The sequence below is a fragment of the Bos taurus genome, chromosome 5, assembly GCF_002263795.3.
Source record: "Bos taurus isolate L1 Dominette 01449 registration number 42190680 breed Hereford chromosome 5, ARS-UCD2.0, whole genome shotgun sequence".
Taxonomy (NCBI): Eukaryota; Metazoa; Chordata; class Mammalia; order Artiodactyla; family Bovidae; genus Bos; species Bos taurus.
Window position 1 is genome coordinate 109882010 of NC_037332.1, and position 23447 is coordinate 109905456.

Genomic DNA, 23447 nt, shown 5'->3' on the forward strand with positions numbered 1-23447 from the left:
CACCGGCACCACTGGGTTAATGGAAAGTCATCATCAAGCTCTTAAAGAAATGGATCTAATAAGAAGTGTGATACTTGAAGAGACCTTTGAGCTCTTGCTCTTGGGGAACCAGAGAGATGCCTATAATTAAGCAGGTGCTTCTGAAACAAGGAAGTCGCCTACTCCAGCACAGGCTGAGAATTCCCAGCAAATCATTACAGAGACTGCGGTCCCCTGCTCCCCTCCCCATGCGACACGCTCCATTAGCAGGTCCCATGAGCTCCTCCGTACAGAAGACGAGAGCAGACCCGCTGTCACGAACACGCACTGAGTTCCATGTGTCGAGGCCGCCCAGTAACTGAATCCGTCGATACAGGCAAAACCCCTTTCAAAGAACTGTCTCTGTGGGCTGACCACAACTTTACTCCTTCCATTTGCTCTTGAACACCCTCCTTCAGGCCATGGCCCCACCAACGACACCAACAAGAGTGTTGTCAAAATCACCAAGATTCCATCCACATCACTAAGTCCCACGATCGATTTTCAGGACCCACCCAACTTCTCCTGTCGTCATCATCAGACACGGCTGACCACTCCCTCTTCCTGAGACACCTTCCTCCCTCAGCTTGCAGCCCACCCCACTCCCCCATCCTTGTTTCCCTTGCATCGCCCCCTAACTGTTCTTCTCCATCTTTTTCTGATTCCCCCTCATCTCTCTGGTCCCCGAAGGTTGAGTTGCCCTGGGGCTCAGGCTGTGGGCCTTTTCCCTTCCCTGTCTACATGGTGAGCTCATGCGGTCCACAGGCTGCCGACTCCCAGATATATATCCCTGCCCAGACCTTCCCCAAAATTCCAGTCTTATCCATACGTTATTTGGGCTCCATTCAGCCAAGAGGAAGAGACCAATACTGAAGATAGGCTACAAAGGTATTAACATAACATACAGATAATAAGAGTCCCTGAGAAAGAAATGCAAAGAAAGAACAAAAAGTTTTCTAAAAAACTGTAATTAAAGAAAAAAGATATCAAACTATATATTGAAAGAGAACACATAACAAAGAATATTGTCCCAGACTGACCAATATCAAGATATATTCTGGAAAAATAACTAGGCTTGAAGAAAAAGAAAAAAGTTGGGGTCATCTAAGGCAAAAAAGATGGTTGGATGGCATCACTCATGACTCGTGACTCAATGGACGTGAGTTTGAGCAAACTACGGGAGATAGTAGAAGACAGGGATGCCTGGTGGGCCGCAGGTCATGGGTTTGCAAAGAGTCAGACACGACTTAGTGACTGAACAAGAACAACAAAGGCAAAAAGAGCAGATGATTTACAATGGAGAATATAGATTATTAGACTCTTCAATGGCAACATTCAAGATGAAAGAGAAAAAAAGGAGGAGAAAGAAAGAAAGGGGAGGAGGAAGAGAGTGAGTGAAAGAGGAAAGAAGGAAGGAACGTGAGGCAAGGATTTTATATCCAGCAAAACTGACTTCCCCCAGTACAAGGAGAACAAGCTGTTATCTTGGTGTCACAGCTCAGAACATTGTTCACATGAGCCCTTCCCATGCGGACAATCAGAGAACAAGACCAAAACAACAATCAAAACATGGACATGGGGTTGGAGGTGAATATTAAAAGTATAGCTACTTGCAAACAAAGATCAATGAGGTGAAAGGGGAGCGGGCGTGGTGCAGTGGCTCTGGGTTCTGACGGTGTAGATGGAACACGGCTGCAGATACTCTGCTTTTCACATGTTGAAGATTTATGGCAACTTGATGTCAAGCAAGTCTACTGGCACCATATTTCCAATAGCATCTACTCACTGCATGTCTCTGTGTCACATGTTAGCAATTCCCTCAATAGTTCAAACTATTTTTATTATTGTCATAATCTGTTAAGGTGATCTATGATCAGTGATCTTTGATGTTACTCTCACAAAAAATTGTGACTTGCTGAAGGCTCAGATGACAGCTAACATTTTTAGCAACAAAGTACTTTTAAATTAAGGTATGTACATTGGGTTTTTTTTTTTTTTTTACATAATACTATTGCACACTTAATAGACTACAGTGTTGTATAAACATAACTTTTATATGCACTGGGAAACCAAAAAATGTGACTCACTTTATTGTGGCATTTGCTTTTTTGCAGTGGTCTGGAACAGAACCCACAGTGTCTCCAGAGCATGCCTTTGAAAGTGGTGGCGGGGGGAGGCTGCAGAGAGCAAATGTAAAACCGACTTTAACTGTTTTCAGCATCATATTGGTGGTGGTAGAACTAGTTTCATCATTCAGCGACTGTTCTGTCTATGTAGCATGTGGTATAGCAAACGGTAACTGTGGGATGTTCTTCTTTCTTTTTCTGTGTGCTTGGGAATCAGGACTTTTGGAGGGAGGGCACACTGTCAGCTTGCAGGATGTTAGTTCTCTGACCAGGGATTGAATCTACACCCTCAGCAATGAAAGCATGGAGTCCTAACCAATGGATTGCCAGGGAATTCCTGAGTATCAGGACTCTTGATGTGGAACAAAAGAGATACCGGTGGAATAGAGAAGAGGTGAACTAAAAACCCGGTGCTAAATCTGCATTGGAAGTAACAGTATTCATTATGAAGAATTCTATCTTTATATATATGTGTGTGTGTGTGTGTGTGTGTATGTGGTTTGTACAAATGTATATATGTATCTATGCACGCATGCATCTGTGTATGTATCTAGGCATATGTATCCTATCTACTATATACACATATGTTTTATATATAGCATTGGCCACTGAAAAAGTCTGGGAACAGTGATGAACCCAGTAGCAACGGACACCCCTAGTAAGCAGATAATGGTCTTCAATATCACTTTGCACTAAAAGCAGAAACATTTTTAAAGGGGCTTCATGGAGAGATGACTGATTCCATTTGTAGAGCAGAAGAAGTACCAGATGAGAACAATCATGTCAGGCTAGATAGCGAGGAAACTGTCAGAACCATGAGGGTTATGCCAAAGAATTCACGTGCCAGACTGAAGAGGCTTCTGCTGGTCAAAGAGGGGACACTGTCAATGTCAATGAAATAATGATTGCAAAGGAGTAAAACTCATCCCCTCCAGGCATGCCAAAAGGATGGAACCCGAGTCTGAGCCATCCTCTGGATCCAGAGGACAAAGGAACAGCTGAGCTGCACCAGGAATGCTCAGAAAACCAAGTCAAAAGGCCCCAAGTCCTTCGATGGATAAATTGTAAGGAAAGAAAGGAATGGCGGAGGAACCACTAGATTAAAAGACACTCAAGAACATATTTTAAAAGAGAGAGAGAGCAAGACAAGTTCTACTGTCTGGGGACATCGGACTGGGTGGTCAGTTATGGAGAAGCACAAGGCAGTGTCAGACCAGTGGTCACTTTTGGAGGAAGAGAGGGTCTGTGGTTTGATGGGGGCCCATGGAGGGGCTTTAGGGAGGCTGACAAAGTTCCTGACCAGGATGGGAGTTTCAAAGGCGGTCTGCTTGATAATGATTCACTGAGCTCGAATTTGTTCCGTGATACTTTCTGTGCCGGTATGTTATTTTTTGGCCACAAGCCATGTGGGATCTTAGTTCCCTGATCAGGAATCAAGCCTGTGCCCCCAGCATTGGAAGCAAAGAGTCTTAACCACTGGACTACCAGGGAAGTCCTGTGCCTGTATTTTAGTTTATAATAAAAAAAAAAGGTTTGGTTAAAAAAAAAACCAAAAACAGCCCAGATCCTGTTATTCCTTTGCTCAACACACTCAGAGGCATAGCCAGAGTCCCGACAAGGTCTACAGGGCCTGGCCCCTGTTAGCCAGGGGTCATCTCTGCACTGGCCCTCGATGCCTCCACTCCAGTCAAGCCTTCCTGTGTGCTGACCCCTTTGCGAGAACACTTCCCGCAGTTGTCTCCCTGCTTACTCCCTACCTCCTTCAGGTCTCTTCACAATGTCACCTCTCTAGTGCTGTTGTCTTGAATATCTGTTAAAAATCACATCCCTCCAACACTTTCTACTCCCTTCCCTGTTCTCTTGTCCTCCATAGCGCATTTTGCATCTAACCCATCACACATATGCTCACTTATTTGTCCTGGGTTTTGTCTGGCTCCCCCTTGGGGAGAGCAGGGGGTTTTGTCTGCTGTTCCCCCCACCCCCGCCCCCGCAGTGCCCATTGCAGTGCCTGGCATAGGGCGGTGAATTGCTGTCAAATGAATGAGCCCAAGGGGGAGATGGCCTCTGGTGTGTTGGGCCCAGTGTGGCTCTGGCCAAGGGCCCTGCCCTGTTGTCACAGCCGAGACACCAGTACCCAAAGAGGGCAGCTCTCTTTACAGAGCGGGCCTGGATGACACTCGTCTCTATCCAGCCCAGGTGCGCCACGAGTGACATGACAAGTCATCAGACACAAGGAGAGGAAATCACAGGCTGCCAGGGTGGCCTGTGCCCTGTAGCTCCCCACCCAAGCCCCGGGAGATGACACAGGCTTAGCACTAAGCCTCAAGGTGTCCGGGGAAATGGGCCAGGGATATGGTTTTATCGAGTGGAGGTGGATGCTTGTTTTCCACTGGGGAAACTCTTCCCCATTTCGCCATGGCTACCAAACTGGTGAGTATTTTATGGTGTCCCCAACTTGCACCCGGACGTCCAGTGCTTTCCCACGCACACGTTTGGGAGCCAGGCGGTCACGGTTAGTTGAAATTTCCTTCTGAGCTTCCCAAGGCCCTTCACACCCAGCCCCGCCCACCCCTCCTCTCCACCAGCTCTGTCCCCAGCTCTCTTCTGCCGATGCCATGCTCTGCCATGCTCTGCGCATGCTCAGCCCAGAGCGCCCCCGGAAGGCCCTCTCTTCTCCTCTCCCTCTGGCCCACCTCTGCTCCCTTTTCAGAGCTTGTTCTCTCCTTCCCAGGCAGCGAAGCTCTGCTCAGTGGCAGGCCCCCATTCCAGGCCTTGGAGCCACAGAGAAGACCACATCCCAGTCCTGGCACAACTCCCAATCTTGGCAGGGGTAAAGACAGGGCATCAGTTCTGCTTCTAATCATAGCTAAGGTACATAGAGGGCTACCGGTGCGAGGGTCAGTAATTTATACTTATACTTAATCCTCATAAGAATGCTACAAGGCAGTTTCGATTATCTCCATTTCACAGACAGATAAACTGAGGCACTGAGGTTAAGTAGCTTGTCCAAGGTCTCAAAGCCAGCAACTAGCGGAGCTGGGCTTTGAACCCAGGTGCTCTGGCGCAGAGCTGGTTTTCTTCACCACCACTTGCTAAGAACGGACATGTGTGTGTTCTCGCTCAGTCATGTCTGACTGTTTGCAACCCCATGGACTGTAGCCCGCCAGGCTCCTCTATCCATGGGATTTCCCAGGCAAGAATACTGGAGTGGGTTGCCATTTCCTCCGCCAGCGGATCTTCCTGACTCAGGGATGGAACCTGCGTCTCCTGCCTTGAAGGCAGATTCTTTACTACTTGAGCCATCAGGGAAGCCTAAGAACAGATAGAAGCATCTGTTGGAGTCAGAGGAGGAGAGACTGAACTTGCCTGGGTATCAGGAAAGACTTCCTGGAGGAGGGGACAATGGTGCTGGCTGGCAAGGGTCGGGGTGAGTGGGTCCTCAGCTGGAGAACAGTGTCACAGCAGCCTGCGGTGGGAACACCAGGCCATGTGTGCAAGAGGGCAGCTCTTTGGAGGGTCTGGGCTGTGACTGGGGTACTAGGGAGGCTGCTGGATCAGCAGGGCCAGGAATCCCTTACCAAGTGGCTGAGTTTAGTTCTGTGGGTGGCGGGGGTGTGGAAATGTTTTCTCCAGGTAGTGATAAGGTCAGATCACTGGCTGCTCCCTGGGAGAGTGGAGGGAGGGGTTGGGGAGGCTGGTAGGGGCGGGGCCCTGGGCCTTTCTCTTCCTGGCTCCTCCACTCAGTCTGGAATCTTGGGTGAATGACTAGATTCCTGACTCAGTTTCCTCCTCTGTGAAATGGAGATGGAAATGCACCCGCCTCCCATGTCGTTGATGTGCAGGTGAACGTGCCCAGCAGAGCCTGGCCCTGGCAGGTGCACCCAAGGGCAGCCGCAGTTGTCATGTTACCAGAGTCCTCTCTGAGAAAGGGTGTGGAGGTTTGGCCCTTGTCCTCCATGGAACGCCGCCCACTCTCCCGACTGACCGCTCAGGGCCGCAGGATCTGAGACTCACCACCACCTCCAGGTCAGAGTTCAAGTGCCGCTGAGTGTCGGACATCTGCACCAAGATCTCACCTGGAGGCACAGAGGGCAGCGGCCTCAGTTGGGGGGCTTGTCTCATCACCCCGCTTCCCACCAGAAGGGCCTGCCCAAGCTGGGTTTGGGACCAAAGTCCAGGGATTTCCCACACGACTCTGGGGCTCTGGCAGCTCCTGTCCTACCCTGGAGAACTCCTGCAGGGAGGGGTGAGGAGGCGCATGGGTTCCAGAAGGAGAGTCTGGGAGCTGGGCCCTTGGGCTGCAAGGCCTGTGCCTTTGGGGAGGACTTCCTGGAAGAGCCAGGCTGTAAAAGGAACCCTCTCTGGGACCCGAGAATGGGGGCAAGGCAGGCCCTCGGCCTGAGGGGAGGCGCCCAGGAGGCAGAGCCTGGGCAACAGGAGGAGGTGGGCAGTGAGGCGTGTCCCCCAAGCCCCAGAGGTCAGCAGAGCGATGGGGAAGGGGCGTGCCTCACCCAGAATCTGCGAGGTGGAACTCTGCAGGGCCTGCTCCCCAATCTTCTGGATGGCGTTGAAGTACACCTCAGCCGCCTCGGACAGAGCTGCGTGGAGACGGGGAGGCATCCAGCCGCAGCCCCTCCTCTGTGTGCTCACCACTCCCCATTCTGGAGGGCTCTCCTTTGGTCAGGAGAGTGTGGGGGGCTCTGGGCAAGGTGGGGGTGGAAGAGGGAAGGGGTGCCTGGGCCGTGTGTGTGTGTGTGTGTGTGTGGAGTAGTGTTGGCCACAGGAGAAGCAGCAGGGGTGGGGGGGGCGAGGGGATCTCCCTGGGGGGCAGGACCTTAGCCCGTCTGTCGTGGGTGGGGGTGCAGGCATCTGTGTGTGTCAGAAGGTGGGTGTGGGCAGGGTTGTTGAGAGGCTCAGGTGTAGAGGCTCAAAGTGGGGGTGGGGTGATACAGGTTCAGGTCGCTGGTGCAAGGACTTTGAAGTCCTAAAAAGCAGGGAGGGGTTGGGTGACGCTCAGCCCTGGGTGTGTCCCCGGCCTGTCCACCTGCTCCAGAGCTCACAACCCTCTGCTGATTAGCGCTGGGGGTGGGGGCGGGGATGTCGGGAAATGGGGGGGAGGGGAGCTCTTTGCACAGGTGCTGAGTGAGGGGCGAGGTTTGGCTGTAGGTGGGTGGATGGGGGGCCAGTCAGGGTGTCAGACTGGGGGTGCCAAGGTGGTCTGAGTATGGCAGTGGGCTCAACAGCTGGCACTGGGGTGACACATAGAAGTGTGTGTGGTTGGGGTTCTGTGAGCCCACAGGACCGGGTGCTGCCTCTCTGGGAGCATCTAGGGGGCACATGAAGGTGTGTGAGGGGTCTCAGGGCGTGAGGGTGACCGTGACGCGTGGGAGTGTGTAGGGACGAGGATCACTGGGGTGCGAAGGTTACAGTGGAGGGTGCGATCGCGTGGGTGGGGCCAGGCACTCACCGTGGAAGGCCCGGAGGTAGTTGTTCCCCAGGTACACCAGGTTCTCCAGGGCCGGGTTGAACTGCTCCAGGATGCTCTGGGGTTGGAGAGCAGGAGGAGGGAGGGTGGAAGAGGGGAACAGAAGATGGAATGAAGGATGGGCCTCAGGATCAGGGTGCCCCTCAGCCCCAGTGAGAAGCCTGACTTGAGGGAGCCCGCTCAGAACCCTGAAGTCACCCAGAATCCTGGCTCTCGGCTGCAAGGGCCTCAGAGGCCAGGATCCAGGCCAGCGTCCCCTTGGCCATCTCCCGCTCACCACCTGCCCAGTGGGCACTTGCGTCTAGAAGGTTCTCCTCCCACTGGGCTGAAGCCTACAGTCTGTCACAGTGCCCAGCTGGGCATGGCTCAACCTGCCCTGAGTCCAGGACCTGTGGGCTGCTGACAGCCACCTCTGGGGCAGGGGCAGAGCTTGCCCTGCTCAGAGTAGAGCCCCTCGGGAGCCAGGCTATGGCTGGGTCATGTGGGCCACCACATGGCCAGTGGAGAGCGCCCTGGGTGACGAACTTAAGACTTGGGTCTTGATTCAAAGCCCAGCAGGCCCTCTTCCTCCCTTGATGACTTTGAGCAGGGTTTTCACCTCTCTGGCCTCATTTTTCTTATCTGTCAAATGGATTATTTCCTATTCCACTGGTGGTGTGTTGTGAGGTTTACACATTGCAAGGGTCCTATGCACGAGAGGTGCTCAATAAATGCCTATGGAGACCACAGCAACCCCTCTGGAGTGGGGTAGGAAGTTGGAGTGTGAGGCTCGGAAACCAGCGAGAGAGAGAGGCAGAGACAGGGAGACCCAGACAGAAAGAGACAAAGAGAGAGACTCCTCCACCCTGGGGGGCCAGGTGGCTGGGTCCCCTGCTCCCAGCTTAGGCCACCCTGGGTCCTGTCCTGCTGTGTCCAGAGTTTGGGAATTGGGGGCTCTGGTTGAGTGCTATCTCAGCAGGCCTGTCACTCATGGGATGAACCCCTGTTCTGGGAGGCTCAGGTTGGGGCTGGAGTGGCCAACTGCCCCTAGGGGTCCCCACCCCCAGATCCACAGCTCAGCCCAGCCTGGTTCTGGGCCTTCTTTCCCAGAACAAGCTGCCGCCCTGCTCACGCTCTGTCTTCCAGAGCCGGCTGAACTTCGAGCCCTGGGAGGGGGCCCGCGCCAGGCACACACTCACCTTGTAGATGGCCATGGTGGATCTGTAGAACTGGTCCATCTCGGGGGCCATGGAGCAGGCGTGCCCAGGCACTGAGCAGGAGGCGCTGGCAGGGCTGGGAGTGCTGGGGTTCGTACCCTCCGATGGCCACTGCTCAGCGGGCAGTGAAGGAGGCCGCAGAGCAGGACCCAGCGAGGGAGGGCCGGCCGAGGAGGAGGTGGCAGCTTAATTATTCACCAGCCAGGGATGTCAGAATGCGATCTGGGGTGTAACCAGACCCGGCGGGGAAGGCATCCTGTGACGCGGGTGGGTTCATGTGACCTGCCCTTCAATTATTTACCCCTGAGCCACGGACCAGTGGGCACGCGTGGATGGTCACTCTCCCAGGTCACCACCTGCAGGAAGAGCCTTCCCTGGGCCAGCGGGGACCCCTGCTCACGTGGGGCCCCCCACCCTCCCACCTGCCTACACTGGGCAGGGCTCACCCTACTGGGCTCAAGCTGTGCAGTGACCACCCTGGACCCTCCCTGACAGCCCCTCCCTGAGGGTGGAACACACCCACATCTCTTCACTGTTCTCAGCCCCTTCTCTTCCCTGAGCCCCTCAGACTTGCACCCCAAGGGCTGAGGCTCCCACCTCTGCTGCCGCCCGTACCCCGCTTCCTCCATATGCTGGAGACAGGGCGGCACGAACCTGGGAGTCACACAGGCCTGAGGGCACAGCTGCTCACTCGCTGTGTGACGGCGCCTGAGCACCTTGCCCTCTCTGGGTCTCAGCCCCTCTTCTAGCAAGTGGGGCTCTCCCTTGCCCTCCACTGTGGGCCAGGCGGGCCTGGCTACCGCCTCTGAACACCCTCCAGGCCAGTTTGGGGAAAACTTAAAGGGAAGAGGTGTCCCTGCCCTGGGGAGGCTGGGAAACAGAGCTTCTGTCCTTCCGGCGTGGACCCAGGCGGATGACGGTCAAGGCTGAGGGGGGCTGGTGGGTGGGGGGCACTCACACCACACTCACACACACAACACAGGCCAACGGGAATCAAACTGTTTATTTCACGCTTAGGGGCTGTCCCCTGGAGCCCGCTCTACACATAAATCACTTCCTGGCGGGAGGAGTAACTGAAGTCACAGGAGCGACCTTTGAGAGCCGCAGAGAGCTCGTGGGTGGGGTGGCTCTGAGCGGGACGATGGCTGGGGTGTGCAGAGGGGCAAAGTCATGGGACACCCCACTCCGGGGTTCCCTCCTGAAGGGACAGTGATGGCCTGTTTCTTGAGCCCCACCCCAGGGGAGAGAGCCGAGGGGGGAAAGGCTTGTGCAGCCCCAGGGACCAGGAGGAGCCTGGGGCCCTTGGGGAGGCCAGGGCTGGGCACGGGCCCTGGCAGCCTTAGTGTTTGACCCTCCAGAGCAAGGGCCCGAGGGCCGTCCTTGGCGGTTAGGGAGCGGCCGGAGCGAGGCCCGAGGCTTTCTAAGCCTGGAGTGACACAAAGTGCCAGGAGGTAAGGACCGAGGGGGACAGAGGCCAGAGGACCAGCCTCAGACCGGAAGCCCAGCACCCCCAGGCCGGGTCTGTGGACCCAGAGCTGCCTGGGCCCGGCTCTGCCCAGCGGCGGCGTGGTGGTGGTAGGGGGAGCTGGGGAGGGGGGATTTGGGGGCCTGGCAGCCTCATGGCGAGAGTAGCAGCTGGACGAGCTTCTGGAACTGCTCCCGATGCTCGTAGATGTAAACCTCAGTCTCCCAGAGGGCGTTGACCAGCACTGTGTCATTGATCTCGTCTAGCATGATGTCCGTCCCCAGCTGGGGGTTCAATCTGTCCGGGGCAAGGAGGAGGGGTCACGACCCCAGGACACTCGGCCCAGGTCGGGGGACAAGAGCTAGGACTGGGGTGGGCTTGGGACACAGAGCAGCCTCTTGGGGAAAGGGACAGTCCAGCCTGGGGGCTGGGGCCGGCCGAGCCTCACCTGAAGTACTGGATGCCGACCATCTCGCACCAGGCCCGGGCCCGGTCCACGGCCCGCCCGTCTGGATCCGTGCACTGGTGAGAAGAGGCCCCTGTGAGTGCTCAGCCCACGCGGTGCCCACAGCCCCTGCCCGGGCTCCCCAGGTTCCAGGGTGGCTTAGCTCCCAATCAGCAGGGTGACTGGACAAATCCCACTGCTCTGTGCTGCAGCGCCTGTCCCAGCTATGTAATCAGAGGGGCATGGGCTGTGGCCGGGACAGGTGGCTCAGCAGGGTCTAGGGTCGGTGAGCATGGAGGGGCTGAGTGGACAGGCCTCCATCTCCCGGCCCCATTAGCTTTTGTCCATCTGACATTTTGGGCTTCCACATGGGCCGTGCGTGAAGGAAAGAATCCTCAGCTAAACAATAACTGAAAACCCCGCTGCAGGTGGTCACCGAGGGTCCTGCCAGCACTGAGCCTCTGTACTGGGGATCCCCCCTCCTCTGAGCTGGCTAAGGAGGGTCCACAGAGCCCTGCCATCTCCCTGACACCCAGGGCTCCCACAGGAAGCCTCACCCTGGGGCTGAGACCCCGAGGGGAGTGGGCTGGGGAGAGGCCACACTCACACAGTCCACCACCATCCTGCCCAGTTCCTTGGCCCCAAACACCGTCTTGGCCAGTTCCCAGGGGTTGCTGGGTCGGAAGACGTCCACACAGGTCACAGGCACCTGAGGGGACCTCCCTGTCCCCAAGGAGACGACAACGGACAGCTTCTTCACCTTGCTGTCCTGACCCTGTGGGAGCAGGACCGGTCAGAGCGGGCCTTCCCCGTGGTGGACCTTTCCACGGACGGGGACACCCGGGGTAGAGGATGCGGGACAGAACTCTGATGGCAGAAGCACAGCTTCTCCTTTGCTTTGGAACAAGTTCTGCTGCCAATCTTCTGGGCGACCTTGGTGACCCACCTACCCAGGCTCCTCATCCACCAAGACAGGTGACATCTGAGGACCCTTCCCCATCTCACAGTCTCTCAGCGATTCCCTCTCCCTGCCCTTCTTCATCTGGCCTCTAGAGGGCACTCGTCTCTCTGCAGCTTGGGGCTGCCTCAGGGGCTTGGTGCTGACCGCAGTGACAACCACAGCCAGTAGAGATATAGGACACTCACGGTCAGGCACTGTCCTAAACCCTTTGCAGATAAGAGCCCGTGGAAGCCTCACAACAGTCCCCAGGCAGGTTCTATCAGCAGCCCCAGGCAGTGGCTGAAGTGAAGCATGGGCAGAGCCAGGCCCCACACTGCCTCTCCTAACATGTGTGGGCCTTGCCTGCCTTTGCACTAAGCTCCTTGGGCTCAGGGCCGCTTCTTTTCCTCCGGATCACTGACTCTGTACTGTCTCCTCCCCAAAGGCCTTGGGATGGGCTTCCTTCCTCCGTGAGCCCTTTCTGAGCCCCCAGGCCTCCGGGGGCGGGGGATGCTCCTGGGCCCTGCACCAATCTCTGTCACAAGCATTTGAAACACTTGGATGGCGTGTGCTTGTTTAGGGACTGTCTTCCCTAAATGTGAGCACCCCAAGGGCAAGCGTGTGTCTCCAGGCCAGGCAGTGTGGCTAGGCCTGTGACTAGCAGGGACTGGTCTGCATGCTGTCCTCCCCACAAACAGCAGATGCTGTTAACTGGTCATTAACAACCTTCACCGCCTGGTCCGGACTGCACCTCAGAATCCCTCTTAGCACAGTTGCTTTGGGCAGACACCAAGCAGGCTCAAGAGTGAGATAAAATTGCTGCCAAGGGCACAGACGAATGATCACATGAATAAAAGACATTTGCTCTCCCAGGAGTCAGTCCGTAGTAAGATTTGCAGAAACAAACTGCCATGGGTGGTCACATCCAGCTCCCCCAAACTACAGCGGCTCTCACCTTGCGGATCAAGTCCTGGTTGTACTCATGGATCTCGGTCATGGCATCCAGCGTGGGGTTGTTGGCCAGCAGCCCGCCATCCAGGAAGCGCCCATTGGGCCGGAAGTAGGTGGGGGCTGCCCCACTGCTCCGGGCTGCCCGCCACACCAGCTGCTCTGGGGGTGGGGGAGGAGGGGGTTCAGTGGCACAAGAGATGTTGCATTTCAGATCTCAGGGGGTGTGTGTGTGTGTTGCATGTCAAATCTCAGGGTGTGTGTGTGTGTGTGTGTGTGTGTGTGTGTGTGTACACGTGATGCTGTGTGAAGATGGAGAGGCTGGGGACGCTTCAGAAACAGGACGGACAGGCCATGCTTGGCGGAAGGTGGGGTGCAGTTCGCCTGAAGCCTGATGGCTCCCCGGCTCTGTCTGCCCTCAGCTGATACACTCAGGAGGGCAAACCAGGGCAATGGGCGGGATGGTGGTGGGCTGGGGGTGCCTGGCAGCCAGGCTGTGTCTCCCACCCACCACCTTGCAGCCTCTCGGGCCAATCACTTCCCACAGATGCATCAAACATGGTTTTCACCTGAGGGATGCGTTGGAGGCTTGAGGTTAACGTTCTGGCTGAATCGAGGCTCCCGAACACACTCTGGAGCCTCGTAATTCCGGAAGAGATGGAGTTCAGCTGGCTGCCGGTCGGACAGCGTCCCTGTGAGCATCACCCTGGAGAAACAAGGAGCAGGACGCTGAAGCCACCGACCCACCCATCCTTGACAATCCACCCTTGGCAATCCTTATCCAAACTGCCCATGCACTAATCCTGAAACCCAGTGTTTCAAATTCTGGGAACCCATCCTAAGATGCTCGCACACATGTGGGAGATGGGCACACACTAGGCTATTAATGACCTTAAAGCAAATGACTGCAAACAACTAAATGTCCATCAGCAGAAGGGTTGGATACACTGAGGTTCAGTGGGTCTGTGTTGCTGGAGAACGGCTGTCAACACTAAGATTTATGTTTAAGTGGAAAAAGCAAGGTTCAGGATGGTGTGTGTATGTGTGTGCGTGTGTGCTAAATGGCTTCAGTTGTGTCCAACTCTGTGACCCCATGGACTGCAGCCCGCCAGGCTCCTCTGTCCCTGGAATTCTCCAGGTAAGAATACTGGAGTGGGTTGCCATGCCCTCCTCCAGGGGACCTTCCCGACCCAGGGATCAAACCCACGTCTCCTGCACTGGCACGCGGGTTCTTTACAACTAGCACCACCTGTGAAGCCCACATGTAATATGCCGCTACTTGTTTAAAAACAAACCCCAAAAGACCCCATGTACCTATTTGCTCCCTTTCCACCTCTAGAGGGTCAGACAGTAACTCTGGAAGGACCCATGTAACAGTGAGCTGCCTCTGGGGCACGGGACTGCTTGGGGGCTGCAACTCCCAGACTGGAGTCAGGGGAGAATTTTCAGAGTGTCATCTCTGATACTTCATCAGTGTTCCACCATGCGAGTCTCCAATCTATTAAAGAAGACTCCTGACTGTCTCAAGAGACAGACATTCTTAAATACTGAGGGGAGTGTAGACTGAACAACCCCACTGGAAACTAGTATGTATTCAGACCTTTACAAATGTCCTGGCTCTTTGATTTGGGAATTCCATTCTGGAAAATTTGGCCTAAAAGAATAATCTTAGTTACAATGAAAGCTTTTTGTTTAAGGCTATTCATGCAGAGTAATTTATTACAGTGAAAAATGAGCGGCCTACATGGAAAGAATAGGAGGGAGTGTCTAAACAATGGAATGTTTTGCAGCCATTTCAAATGGCTACCAAGGAGTTCAGTCTAACACCAAAATGTATTTGTTACATTGAAAAATATAAAGAAAAGGGAACAAAAAAACTCTGCATAGGAAAATAAGATTAGTTTTCCACTTTGAAGAATCTTGTGGAAAGGTTATTCGAACATTTCTCCCACTGAACAAAAAACTAATGTTGGAAAAATTTTTTAAAAAAATTAAATCTTAAAAGCATAGAAGATCTGACAAGGTAGAAAGGTAAGACCAGGATAAACTAAGGATAAGCAAAAACCCAGAGAGGTAAAAGGAGCACAAACCCAGCTTTGACCTGAAGGCAGACACCAAACTGTCAATGTGAACTTCAACTGAACTGCTGATGGTCTCACTGGGCCAGATGGACAGAAGTCAAAATCCAGGGTTCACCAAAGGTTAGGGATCTAATGGAAGACCCTCCCCACATTAGATTGTAACCCCAAAGGACTACCCACCTGGATAAGGGTAAACCACAAATAAACCTGCCTCCTTCCCACTCCTGGAAGCTGTGAGTAAAGTTGCCTGGCATTGAACAAAGGAAGGAGAAGAAAAATCCCTGAAAATGTATAACCACAAACTAATTCTCCTGCAGGTCTGTAGACTAAATTCACACCACCTGGGGGAGGGGGGAGTTCCAAAACCTTCATGCCAAAGATTCAGTTACAGTCGCCCTAGATGGTACTGTACATGGGTACCTGGAAGATACCACATAAGAGAGAAGATACCCTCATTCTAAGCTCCATAGAATCTGCATATATTATATCTCAACATTAAGGAATACCACACAGTTTCAAAAATGATGAAGGGGGAATATCATGAAATAAAACACCATGGATGAGAATAAGCATAAACCAACACAGACATCAAAACTACTTACATAGACAGCAGTTATTTGAATCCTGAGACAAAGATTATAAATCAGCTATGCTTATAACGTTGAAAGACATCAAAGTCAAGCTTGATAATATTTTCAGAGAACAGAAAACTATAAGTAATGACCTATAAGATTTGAAGATAAACCAAAGAGTACTTCTAGAAATTTAAATAAATAAATACTTGAATTATTTAAATGGAAAATCAGGTAATGTTAAAGAGAGAATTAGTGAATTGGAAAATAGGTAAGAAGAAATTAACCAGAATCCAACACAGATAAAATGAAAGAATATATAGAAGAAGTTAAAAGACATGAAAGACAGAAAAGCTCTAACATGTTTAATTGGAGTTCCAGAAGGAGAGGCAAGAGAAATTTAGGCAGAGGCAAGGTTGAGCAGATAATGACTCAGGCTTCCAGAACTGAGGAAAGACAGCAATCCAAAGATTCAAGAAGGCCAAGAAATCCAATGCAGGATAAATTAGAAGGAATTCATATCTAGATACAGCATAGTACAACTGTAGAGCACCAAAAACAAATAAACACATAAATAATAGCACCCAAAGGAAAAAGACTACTTACTTTCAAAGGAGTAAGAGTTAAACTGAAATTGACTTTACCAGTGCAACAATGGATGCTGAAAGATATAGAATGCTCTCTTTCATGTTCTTCAAGAAAACCACCAACCTAGAATTCTATACTCAACAAGAATAAGAGAGAAAGGAAAGAATGTTCAACTGATGAGGGTGAAATAAAATTAGTTTTAAATGATGAGGATGAAAAACACCTATTTTCAAACAACTCTGCTAGTGGAGAATTCACTGCCAGCAGACCATCTCTATGGGAAAAACAAAAGAATGTACTTTAAGCAGAAGGAAGGTGGTTGCAGGAAAGACTGTAAAGCAAAGATGTGATACACATATATACACACAGATATGCACACTCATACACATACACACATACATACCCAACAGTGTGCTGAAGCCAGCTCATACTGGCTTGTGAGAACCTATTGCTATATCTCATGGGCTGGTTGTTAAAATGTTGGTAGCCTGAAATCAGCCATAGTGGGAGTATTTTCACCATGGAAATTGGCAAACAGTACAATCCAGGGTTTTTCCCCTGCTAAGAGATCGAGTTTACCAGTGCACCACTGCTGCTGCTGCTGCTGCTAAGTCGTTTCAGTCGTGTCCGACTCTGTGCGACCCCATAGACGGCAGCCCACGAGGCTCCCCCGTCCCTGGGATTCTCCAGGCAAGAACACTGGAGTGGGTTGCCATTTCCTTCTCCAATGCATGGAAGTGAAAAGGGAAAGTGAAGTCACTCAGTTGTGTCTGACTCTTTGCGACCCCATGGACTGCAGCCTACCAGGCTCCTCCGTCCATGGGATTTTCCAGGCAAGAGTACTAGAGTGGGGAGTGTACCACTAGATAAATATAAATAAACATCAACTTCAAAAAACAGTATCTTGTGAAATTTTTTTTAAAAAGATAGATTTACAATACAGAAAAGTCATTATAAATAAGATAGGGGAAAGAAAATAGAATTAAACATTTAAAAATCCTTGATTATCTGAGGGTATGGGTAATGGTATCAATTAAATTTAGACTTTATACTACACACTAAAAAAAAAAACCAGAAATGAGTGCATAAATTTCAAACTATTGAGACTGGGGTGCAGTGTAATGATTTACTATTCAGTAAATCCAAAAGAAGGCAAGAAACACAGAACAAAATAGGATGGCATATGTCATCCCCAAAATATGAGTAATTATGTCAATATAAGGAAAACAACAGAATGGGAAAGACTAGAGATCTCTTCAAGAAAATCAGAGATACCAAAGGAACATTTCATGCAAAGACGGGCTCGATAAAGGACAGAAATGGTATGGACCTAACAGAAGCAGAAGATATTAAGAAGAGATGGCAAGAATACACAGAAGAACTGTACAAAAAAGATCTTCATGACCTAGATAATCACGATGGTGTGATCACTGACCTACAGCCAGACATCCTGGAATGTGAAGTCAAGTGGGCCTTAGAAAGCATCACTACGAATAAAGCTAGTGGAGGTGATACAATTCCAGTTGAGTTATTCCAAATCCTAAAAGATGATGCTGTGAAAGTGCTGTACTCAATATGCCAGCAAATTTGGAAAACTCAGCAGTGGCCACAGGACTGGAAAAGGTCAGTTTTCATTCCAATCCCAAAGAAAGGCAATGCCAAAGAATGCTCAAACTACCGCACAATTGCACTCATCTCACACGCTAGTAAAGTAATGCTCAAAATTCTCCAAGCCAGGCTTCAGCAATATGTGAACCATGAACTTCCTGATGTTCAAGCTGGTTTTAGAAAAGGCAGAGGAACCAGAGATCAAATTGCCAACATCTGCTGGATCATGGAAAAAGCAAGAGAGTTCCAGAAAAACATCTATTTCTGCTTTATTGACTATGCCAAAGCCTTTGACTGTGTGGATCACAATAAACTGTGGAAAATTCTGAAAGAGATGGGAATACCAGACCACCTGACCTGCCTCTTGAGAAATTTGTATGCAGGTCAGGAAGCAACAGTTAGAACTGGACATGGAACAACAGACTGGTTCCAAATAGGAAAAGGAGTACATCAAAGCTGTATATTGTCACCCTGTTTATTTAACTTTACGCAGAGTACATCATGAGAAATGCTGAACTGGAAGAAACACAAGCTGGAATCAAGATTGCTGGGAGAAATCTCAATAACCTCAGATATGCAGATGACACCACCCTTATGGCAGAAAGTGAAGGGGAACTCAAAAGCCTCTTGATGAAAGTGAAAGTGGAGAATGAAAAAGTTGGCTTAAGGCTCAACATTCAGAAAACAAAGATCATGGCATCTGGTCCCATCACTTCATGGCAAATAGATGGGGAAACTGTGGAAACAGTGTCAGACTTTATTCTTCTGGGCTCCAAAATCACTGCAGATGGTGACTTAGGCCATGAAATTAAAAGACGCTTACTCCTTGGAAGGAAAGTTATGTCCAACCTAGATAGCATATTCAAAAGCAGAGACATTACTTTGCCAACAAAGGTTCGTCTAGTCAAGGCTATGGTTTTTCCTGTGGTCATGTATGGATGTGAGAGTTAGACTGTGAAGAAGGCTGAGTGCTGAAGAATTGATGCTTTTGAACTGTGGTGTTGGAGAAGACTCTTGAGAGTCCCTTGGACTGCAAGGAGATCCAACCAGTCCATTCTGAAGGAGATCAGCCTGGGATTTCTTTGGAAGGAATGATGCTAAAGCTGAAACTCCAGTACTTTGGCCACCTCATGCGAAGAGTTGACTCATTGGAAAAGACTCTGACACTGGGAGGGATTGGGGGCAGGAGAAGGGGACGACAGAAGATGAGATGGCTGGATGGCATCACTGACTTGATGGATGTGAGTCTCAGTGAACTCTGGGAGTTGGTGATGGACAGGGAGGCTGGTGTGCTGCGATTCATGGGGTCACAAAGAGTCGGACACGACTGAGCGACAGATCTAATCTGATCTGATGTCAATATAAATGGATCAACCATATAAACTATTAGATTAACTATATGAAGGTTCTGATAGTCAAACCAAACAGCTAAATCAGACAACTAATTAGATAACTTAAATATATTACTATTCAATAAAATCTATAAATAGACAACGCATAGATAAGATAAAGAACAAATCGAACTATATAGGCTACTTGCAAGAAAGACATCTAAAACGTAAGGACCAAGAAGGTTGAATTAAAGCATACCATACCAGACATACCATGCAAATATAACCATGAAACCTAGTATAACTAACATCAGGCAAAATAAACTTTAAGGCAAAAAGCATTCTTAGAGATAAAGAAAGCTACTTCAATCACCAGAAAGATTCATAGAATTTTAAATTTATATGCACTTAATCACACAGCATCAAAATATTAATGTAAAAGTCGACAGAAAAATCAAAAGACAAATTCCCAGACTGGAAGATATTATCTTTCTCAGTAACTGACAGAAGAAATGGACAGAAACATTAATACAGAAACAGAAGATCTAAAACTTTTAAATAAATGTTCCTAGCCAGCATGGGAGAAAGCAATGGCACCCCACTCCAGTACTCTTGCCTGGAAAATCCCATGGATGGAGGAGCCTGGTAGGCTGCAGTCCATGGGGTCGCTAAGAGTCAGACATGACTGAACGACTTCACTTTCACTTTTCACTTTCATGCATTGGAGAAGGAAATGGCAATGCCTTGTCTCCAGGCAAGACACTGGAGAATCCTAGGGACAGGGAAGCCTGGTGGGCTGCCATCTATTGGGTCACACAGAGTCGGACACGACTGAAGTGAATTAGCAGCAGCAGCAGCCAGCGTGACTTAATCAACATGTACAGATACTGGCATTCAACAAATGAAGAATCCATATTCTTTTAAATTATTCATGGGACATCTATAGAAGCTGAATGTAGAAGGCCATGAATCAAGTGGCCTTCTAAAAAGGACCACTTGATTCGTGGCCAAAAGGACCAAATTAAACAGAGCAGGCCTCTGAGTACAAAGCAATTAATAATAAAAAGATAACTTGAAATTCCTAAGTTTAGAAACTGAGAAATGCCATTTATTAATAATAATCACAATGGTTAAAGAATAATAGTAGAAACTAGAAAATATTTTGAACTAAATAATCATATTCTAAATGCACTTATGGGATATAATTAAGGAAGGAAAATATTTATTTCTTTTTTTGGTTTTTGGCTGTGCAGCACAGCTTATGGGATCTTAGTTCCCCAACCAGGGATTGAACCCACGCCCCCTGCAGTGGAAGTGTATAGCCCTAACCACTGGATCACCAGGGAATTCTATGGAGGAAAATGTTTAGATTTACAAACACACACACATATAATATGCATACTTATACAGTACAAGAGAAAAAAAGGCCAAAGAATCAATGAGTAAGACACTTATTTCAAGAAGTTAAAAAAACCCCAAAACAACCAAATAAACTTTAAAAAGTACAAGAAGGAATAAATATATGTACAGAAATTAATGAAACAGAAAATGTATATATAATAGAGAACCAATAAATAGCCCAAAGTTACTTTTTTGAAATACTAATCCAATTAAAAAGCTGGTAGTAGCAAGACTGAAAACATGAAAAATAGAGGTGTAAATCATCAGGAATGAAGAGGGCCATGAAAACATGCTGCAGGCAGTAAAGACAATCAGAGAATTTTTAGACAACGCTATGCCAGCAAATTTGAAGATGTATATGAAATGAACATATTCCTAGAAAAATGTAACTTAACTAAAACTAACTCAAAAAGACATTTGGAAACCCTAAATAGTCTTATAAACAGTAAAGAAATTGATTCCACCATTAGAAATTTTCCTACCAACCGAACTCCAGTACTAGATGATTTCACAGGTAAGTTCTACCAAATATTCAAGGAAGAAATAACTCACTATTATATGAACTCTTCTGGAAAACAGAAAAAAAAAGAGAGAGAGAGACAGAGAGAGATACTCCCTTGAAATCAAAACCCTGCAGCCTAAAAATGGGAATAAACAGGTCGATCTTACTCATGAACATGGATACGAAAATCCTAACGAAATACGAGCATAGAGACACTTCCCTGGCGGTCCAGTGGCCAAGGCTCCGCTTGCTCTCCCAGTGCAGGGGGCCCAGGTTTGAGCCCAGGTCAGGGAATTAGATCTCACATGTCGCAACTAGGATTCCCATGCCGTAACTAAAAAAAAGATCCTGTGTGCCACAAGTAAGACCCAGCGCAGCCAAATAAATAAACATTATATATATGCTGTTTAAAAGTTAGCGTATTTGAGTGATTTGAGCCCGCAAGAATCCTCTCTGCAAAAGGCACCAGGAAGTGAAAGCAGAGATAGATATGGTTACGACTGAGCGACTTTCACACACACACACCCCCAGGTGCACAGCAGCATTATTCACAGTAGCTAATAGATGGAAACGAACCAGATGCCCATCAAAAGATGAATGGATCAAGAAAATGTGGTCTATAAATGCAACAAAATATTATTCAGTCTTTAAAAACAAGGAAAATCTGTCACATGCTGAAATATGTATGAACCTTGAGGATATTATGCTAAGTGAAATCAGCCAGTTTTAAAAAGGCAGACACTGTATGGTCCCACTTACATGACGCACTTAGAGAGTCAACTCATGCAGACGGAAAGTAGAATGGTAGATGACGGGGGCTGGGGAAGGGGAGGAATGGGGAGCTGCTCTTTAATGGGTACAGAATTTCAGTTTTACAAGACGCAAGAGTTCAGGAGAGTAGCTGCAGGACAATGTGAATATGCTTATCACTACTGAATTGAAAAGTAGTTAAAGGTGGAGAAGGAAATGGCAACCCACTGCAGTATTCTTGTCTGGAAAAGTCCATGGACAGAGAAGCCTGGCGGCTGCAGTCCATGGAGTTACATGACAGCATGTGTGCATGAGGGTGGAGGGTGATGGGTTGGTAGTAATAAACTGGTGGAACTAAAAAAAGAGAAAAAAAGTGGTTAAAGAGAAAAAATGTTTAAGAGTTAATTTTATGTTATATGTATCTCGCCACAATTAAAATTTAAAAAATAAACAAATGGTATTTCTAAATGCAAGTCACAATTAGAAAATGAAATGTTTAAAAATGCGTAATTTACAGTAGCATAAAATATATGCAGGTACCTAAGAATAACACATGCGTAAGATCGCTATAGATAAAATTTTAAAACTGTACTAAGAAACTAAAAACAAATGGAATGTTTTCCTATATTCTTTAACTGGAAGACTCAGTGTTTTAATGTGTCAATTCTCCCCTAAATAAGTTTACAACAAATCATTGTATCTAAAATAAGCGACAGGATCCCACTGTATAGCACAGGGAACTATGTTCAATGTCCTGAAATAAACCATAATGGAAGAGTGTGTGTGGGTGGGCGTGTGTAGCTGAGTCACTTTGCTGAATACCAGAAACTAATGGAACACTGTAAAGCAGGTTTAGCAGCAGTCACGGTGTAGCCTTTCAGTCCTGACTCTCTGCGACCCCGTGGACTGTAGCCCGCCAGGCTTCTCTGTCCGAGGGATTCTCCGGGCAAGAATACTGGAGTGGGCTGCCATTCCCTTCTCCAGGGGATCTCCCCGACCCAGGGATTGAACCTGGATCTCCCACATTGCAGGCAGATTCTTTACCATCTGAGCCACCAGGGAAGCCCCAAATATACTTCAGTAAAAGAGTAATCATACAGACTCAATGTAATCACAATAAAAATCCCAACAGGATTTGCTTTTCTGTAGAATTTGACAGTCTGATTCCACTGATACAGTTTCTGTGGAAGTGCAAACAGCAACAAATAACCGTACGCTACACAGCACCCCTACGCGCGAGGTGCTGCTCTTATAAATGTAATGCTTTTACTTTTCATGAAAGCCCTGGGAAGCAGGTAGTATATCATTCCCATTTCTGAGAAAAGGAAACATCAGGGTCCATGCTCTTAACCACTTCTCTAAAGAGCCTCCAAGAATAGCCCCAAAGAAGGACACGGTGGGAAGCCCTGCTATGAACTTGCTGTACAATTAGGACTCCGTGGTCAAAAACAGACCCAAGAAGGATCAAGGCCTGCAATATGGAGGGAAAGACAGACTTTTCACCAGTGAGGCTGGGGGAAACTGTTTGTTCATGTGGAAAACAAGAAATTGGATCTCTCCTGATATAAAAATCAATTCCAGGTTGCTAAAAGACCTAAGTTAATAAAAGACTTTGATTGATAAAAGGCAGAACGAGGGAGCTTCACGACTAGACCCAGGAGACAAACTTCCTGCTTCCAGTTAGAAAGGGTTATTGAATGGATAGGAAAAGCACAAGTCATAAAAAGTAAAATATTTATAAATTCTACTGCATTAAGAACATCTGTTGATCAACAAAACACTGTAAGGAGAGTGAAAAGACAAGCCTAGAATGGGAGATTCCAAATCCATGTATCCATCAAAGGCCTAGGTTTCAAAATATAAAAAAGATAATTAGGAAGCCTCACAACCCCCAAATCACCCAACTCAACTGTGCCAAAAATGAGTAAAACACTTGAACAGGAACTTTACAAAAGAAGAAATCCAGATGGCCTTTAAACATATGAGAAGGT

The 23447-nt window shown here is 49.0% G+C and overlaps 2 protein-coding genes across 9 annotated transcripts in view; both read right to left on the reverse strand.

Moving 5' to 3' along the window:
- Positions 1–8952, reverse strand: part of BAIAP2L2 (BAR/IMD domain containing adaptor protein 2 like 2) — a 31160-nt gene extending 22208 nt beyond the window's left edge. For all 4 annotated transcript variants that reach the window (XR_009494426.1, XM_059886756.1, XM_010805718.4 and 1 more), the window contains exons 1-4: positions 8808–8952; positions 7612–7687; positions 6656–6742; positions 6159–6220 (exon numbers count right to left, since the gene is read on the reverse strand). Coding sequence is in view for 3 of the 4 variants with exons in the window: in XM_059886756.1 (XP_059742739.1) it covers positions 6159–6220; positions 6656–6742; positions 7612–7687; positions 8808–8858 (276 nt within the window). In the remaining variant the exon portion in view is untranslated. The remainder of the gene's footprint in view (positions 1–6158; positions 6221–6655; positions 6743–7611; positions 7688–8807) is intronic.
- Positions 8953–9813: 861 nt separating this feature from the next.
- PLA2G6 (phospholipase A2 group VI) overlaps positions 9814–23447 on the reverse strand; it is a 58800-nt gene continuing 45166 nt past the window's right edge. For all 5 annotated transcript variants that reach the window (XM_010805735.4, XM_015471385.3, XM_005207367.5 and 2 more), the window contains 5 exons: positions 13193–13329; positions 12631–12785; positions 11343–11510; positions 10739–10812; positions 9814–10587 (listed from right to left, as the gene is read on the reverse strand). In XM_010805735.4, coding sequence (XP_010804037.1) covers positions 10443–10587; positions 10739–10812; positions 11343–11510; positions 12631–12785; positions 13193–13329 — 679 coding nt within the window. In that variant the 3' untranslated portion in view covers positions 9814–10442. The remainder of the gene's footprint in view (positions 10588–10738; positions 10813–11342; positions 11511–12630; positions 12786–13192; positions 13330–23447) is intronic.